This window comes from Amblyomma mixtum, chromosome 10 (genome assembly GCF_055824585.1).
Source record: "Amblyomma mixtum isolate Tamu chromosome 10, ASM5582458v1, whole genome shotgun sequence".
Classification (NCBI taxonomy): domain Eukaryota; kingdom Metazoa; phylum Arthropoda; class Arachnida; order Ixodida; family Ixodidae; genus Amblyomma; species Amblyomma mixtum.
The window spans coordinates 145,138,757-145,143,177 of record NC_143021.1 but is presented as its reverse complement, the minus strand read 5'-3'; the positions used below and the strand labels follow the sequence as shown (position 1 = coordinate 145,143,177).

The following is a 4,421-nucleotide window of genomic DNA, read 5'->3' as shown; positions in this document are numbered from 1 at the left end:
TAAGCGTCAACCCACATCGGGGCGATCGTCGTCGCGGTGGCTCAGAAGTTATGGTGCTCGGAATCTGACCGGAAACACGTGGGTTCAATCCCTGCCAAGTCAGTAGGATTTCGAAGCAGGCGGAATGCTAGAGCACCGTGTACTGTGTGATTTCCACACACGTTAAAGAACTCCAGGTGGTCGAAATTGTCCGAAGCCCTCCACTACGACGTCCCTGATAGCCTTAGCGTTTTGGCACCTTAACCCCAATGAACCCAACCAAACATCAGGGACAACTTCGCTTACCGGTCATGATGTACAAGTAACTTACTGGTGGACGGCTTTTGGTGGTGTCAGACCCATATTTGGAAAGACAGTGCCAAGTGTTTCTTCATGAGTAACTTTATAAATCTATAAACAAGACCGAAAATTGTTGATATCTGCAAGTATTTGAAGACACTATAACAACGCCAAGGAAACAGGGACAATAGATTCAAATAAGGTGTCCACGTAGCCAGGGTTTTTTTTTTTTCAAATCAAGTAGCAGCGGGCCCATTACCACATGAAAGTGTATTTTGCCTCTGGCGGAGTTTGAAAGAACTGAACCTGAATGGTGGACAAGTTTAGGACTGAATTATCGTACTGCCCTTAGGGCCTATCTTGTATTTCCTTCCGAATGCATTAATGGCAGTGTGCAGCCGTCAGAGCTAGCAGCGAACTTTCAGTACCTTGGCCCTTCAGCGCCACAGCTGTTCTAGTGTTGAAAGAATCTAGAAGGCTGGAATATCTCAGCAATAAAATGGAAGTGGGCACCCACTGACTTCAGCAACTCAGCAACTCATCGTCGTTTTGATTTGATGCAATTAAAGGAATAAAACTTCGTAAAGGGGTTGAAGAAGAAAAACGCAAGAGGCGTGAGAACAGGACAGCGCTCTCATATCAAATATCAAAACTTTAGCATCTAGTGCAATAGGTGATTTTAGTACTATGCTTAAATTTCACGCTGCAACCGCACCATTAAAACGTAATGTTGGTCAATCTTAGGTTCTATATAAAGATATTAATGTAATCTATTAATACTACTGTACAAAATCTTATAAATAGCTGAAGAAGTTATACTTAATTAGAACGTTATGGGAGTAGCCAAGGCTGCACTTGAGGCTATTTTTAGTACTATGCTTAAATCTCACGCTGCAACGGCACCATTAAAACGTAATGTTGTCACGTAATGTTGGTAAGCGCGCTGTCCTGTTCTCACGCCTCTTGCGTTTTTCTTCTTCAACCCCTTTGCGCAATTTTATTCCCTTAATTGCTGTTATGAACGAACTCGCCCAGACGAAAGTGCTTATTGATTTGATTTGCGCGGATTCCAAGACATCGAAGCGGTGTTACATAGTGGTTCTCTGAAAGTGCCAGAAATTCTGCACTGGGTTTCCGAGACAGTCATCGCGATGGGTGCAAAACGCTGTAACAAATGAGAAGCGCATGCGCGTTAAATGGCAAGTATATAGTGCTGCCCTCATAAGGTGGAAAGAATAAAAAATAGACACTATCCTATTGTAAATGATTGCGAGACCACAGTTCATGTTTTGCCCGGTGCTTCGTCAGTAATTTTATATTTTCCGAGGAATGGCTGGAGCAAAATGTATAATGGCTCTGATCTGCGACGACTTGGCATCCCAGATCAGCTGCTGCTGCTCGTCAATGGCAAACTAACAACTTTGTGGCAGCTACAAGGACAGCAGCCTAGAGCAGGACTGCAGGAAACTGTTTCGTACGATGCCCACATGTCGGCCCTCAAATCTAACGTCATCATTCACTTCCTGGAGTCGGCCATCATTGCAGTTAGTATACTTGTCGCGGTGGCTCAGTGCTTATGGCGCTTAGCTGCTGAGAACAAGGTCATCAGATGGAATCCCGGCTGCATTTTGTTGGAGGCGAGATGAAAAAACACTCTTGTGCTGTGGACTTCCGAGCACTTTCAAAGACTAATTCGTCTAACTTAGTCCTGAGCCGCCCAAAAAGGCCTTATTCATTGTTCATATTGAAATTGCTGAAGTTGAACTCTATGCATGCTAAACGTCTGGCTCACCCACCCTACAGCCTGGACCTGGCTCCGAACGTTGGCTTTTTTTCTTTCCTACAGTAAGGAATTGCATACACTGTAACAACCCATCGAGCAGTGAATGAATTTTTCAGGCCCTGAAGTGGCAACTCAAAGCACGAGAATAACATGAGTCGGCAGCAGAGCTTTCAAAACTCTTTACAATACTGCCCAAAGCATAGAATGCAATGAGAGCGAATTCAAGAAATTAGGGTAAAAACAATTATGCGCAGTCCATCTAGAGCATCACAAAACTATCGTACTATCCATTCTGTAGAAAACAGCTGCTCTAACTCGCTCACGTTTCATAACACTAAGACCTTATTACTCTCGCTCATCAGCACTACTTTGAAGTAAAGTTGCAACCACGACTTCAAGCTGTCAAAAAAATCAATAGAACGGTAAGCAGGGCGGGTTTGTTAAGGTGTAGCATAAGGAGCAGCGCAAAAGGACCAGGAAAAGGAGATAAATACGAATTAAATGAGCCTCAGTGACCTACAGTAACTTAAAATATGTGCCGATTGTCCATAGACACTATCAAATGCTTGCGAGTTTTGGTCTAACGTGCGTAGTCACTTTGTGCGTAGTCACTTTGTCCACCAGATAACGCTAGCTCGCTTTTTTCTGTTCATTTTCGAGAAGCATCGAGCTTTGTACAGTGTAATTTTCTCGTGTTGAAGGATCCCATTTATGTACTCGATGGCTTCTAGCTTGGGGAACTATGGCAATACACAACGGTGTCATCGCACATGTTTAACGTTCGTACAAAATGACGAAACGGTCAAGCAAAACTCTAGTTTGAGCGAGTTGGTTCAAGCTGAAAGAAAAAAAACTGCGAATGTTCATGTTGAAAGAAAAAAAAAGCGTCAGTCCTGTCTTTTGTGTGCCTTCCGTGTCTTCGTTTCTTGCACCATTACCAGTTTTTTCTTTCTACAAAATGGCTTTTCACATCACAAATATATCGCAAATTTATTCTCCGTAAGCATTTCCTGCCTCGTGCTAAGCCATAGAATTAAGAAAAAATAACAGCACATTGTTATAAGTACATCCTGCCTAGTTTATTGTGATCACCGCGGGCAATGAATTCAACTAGTCGCTGCATTCCAACGGAAGAAACTGGCGTCTCACGTTTGCCGCATTACTTCCGTGATAACGGCCACCTTGAGGACTTTGCGCAGGAAGTTTGTCTCGACCGTGCGGTTCGGAGCCCAGGCGATCACGTGCAGTCCGTGGGCGCGCCATGCGCGCAGGCTGTCGGCGCTAAGCACGTTTTTACATATGATGAGGGCCGACACGCCAGTAACATGAAGGACCAGGCCACCGGGAATTGTCATCTCCAAGAGCCAGTCGACGGTCTTCGCCAACCAATGCAGAGGAGGTGAGTGGAAGCGCGCTTGGGTACAATCCGCGTCCTTGTACGCGATGGAATACGGCCGCCGGATCAGCGCCGTCACTATGCCCGGGTTACGCTTTCGTAGAAGGTACAAGAACCACTGGGATTCAGATGCGACGACTGCTCGTCGGTACAGCTCGGGCCGCTCGGTGAATAATTCGTGGACTGCTATCAAGATGCGTGGCTCAAGATCATCTACATGAAGGATGAGCCGTAGGCCGAGGCGAAGGCACTCGTTGACACCCGTTTGGAGTGTCGGCGCTAGCTCCTTTTGTCCGTCTAACTTCGGGAGCGTTGGTTGCTGACTGGAGCCTTCCACATCGCTTAGGTGCGCCGTGTGAGAGTGTACCGTGCCGTGATAGGTATCATACCACGTGCGCTGAAAGGGTCTGTCGCAGAGGAGTACAACGACGCCCTCTGGCGTGGTGGTCACGTTCAGCACGACACCAGAAGCACCGTTGCGCTTAGCCTCGCGGATGGCGGCTACAAAGTTCTCAGCTGAGTGGAGCACCCCGTAGAGAGCCGCAAAGACGGGTGGCAGAGCCGGGTCGTCTCCGAGGATCACCTCAGCGGCCAGCTCATCTGTAACGCGCGGTATGGATGCTCGCTCGATGTAAAGGCAGAAGAAAGCCGTGGCGATGACAGCGACATAGAGACAGCCCATTTCCTGCTGCAGTGAGACAGCCAAACAGATGGGCGTTGCTGTCCACGGTCCGGAAGCCTTCCACTTGGGGCAAATAAGCGTTGATCTCGTGGGGCGCGCCGCGGCTGAGCTGTCTCATAAGCACGTTATTTTTACCTTGCACTGAGCAGATTTGCCCACGGCGATGCAACAGACCCGCTGCTGCCTTGCTTCTTCTTCTTCTCCGCAGTCTATCTGTTGTTTGGCCATATGTTTACTAATTTACTATGTCGGGACAGCAGCCGGATTCACTTAACATCCGT

General features: G+C 47.0%; 1 protein-coding gene across 1 annotated transcript; it reads right to left on the bottom strand.

Moving 5' to 3' along the window:
• Positions 1-3,207: 3,207 nt before the first annotated feature.
• On the bottom strand, positions 3,208-4,140 carry LOC149327198 (glycerophosphodiester phosphodiesterase 1-like). Its single transcript, XM_089564814.1, has one exon. The coding sequence runs from the start codon at positions 4,138-4,140 to the stop codon at positions 3,208-3,210; it is 933 nt and encodes a 310-aa protein (XP_089420940.1).
• Between the last annotated feature and the right edge of the window lie 281 nt (positions 4,141-4,421).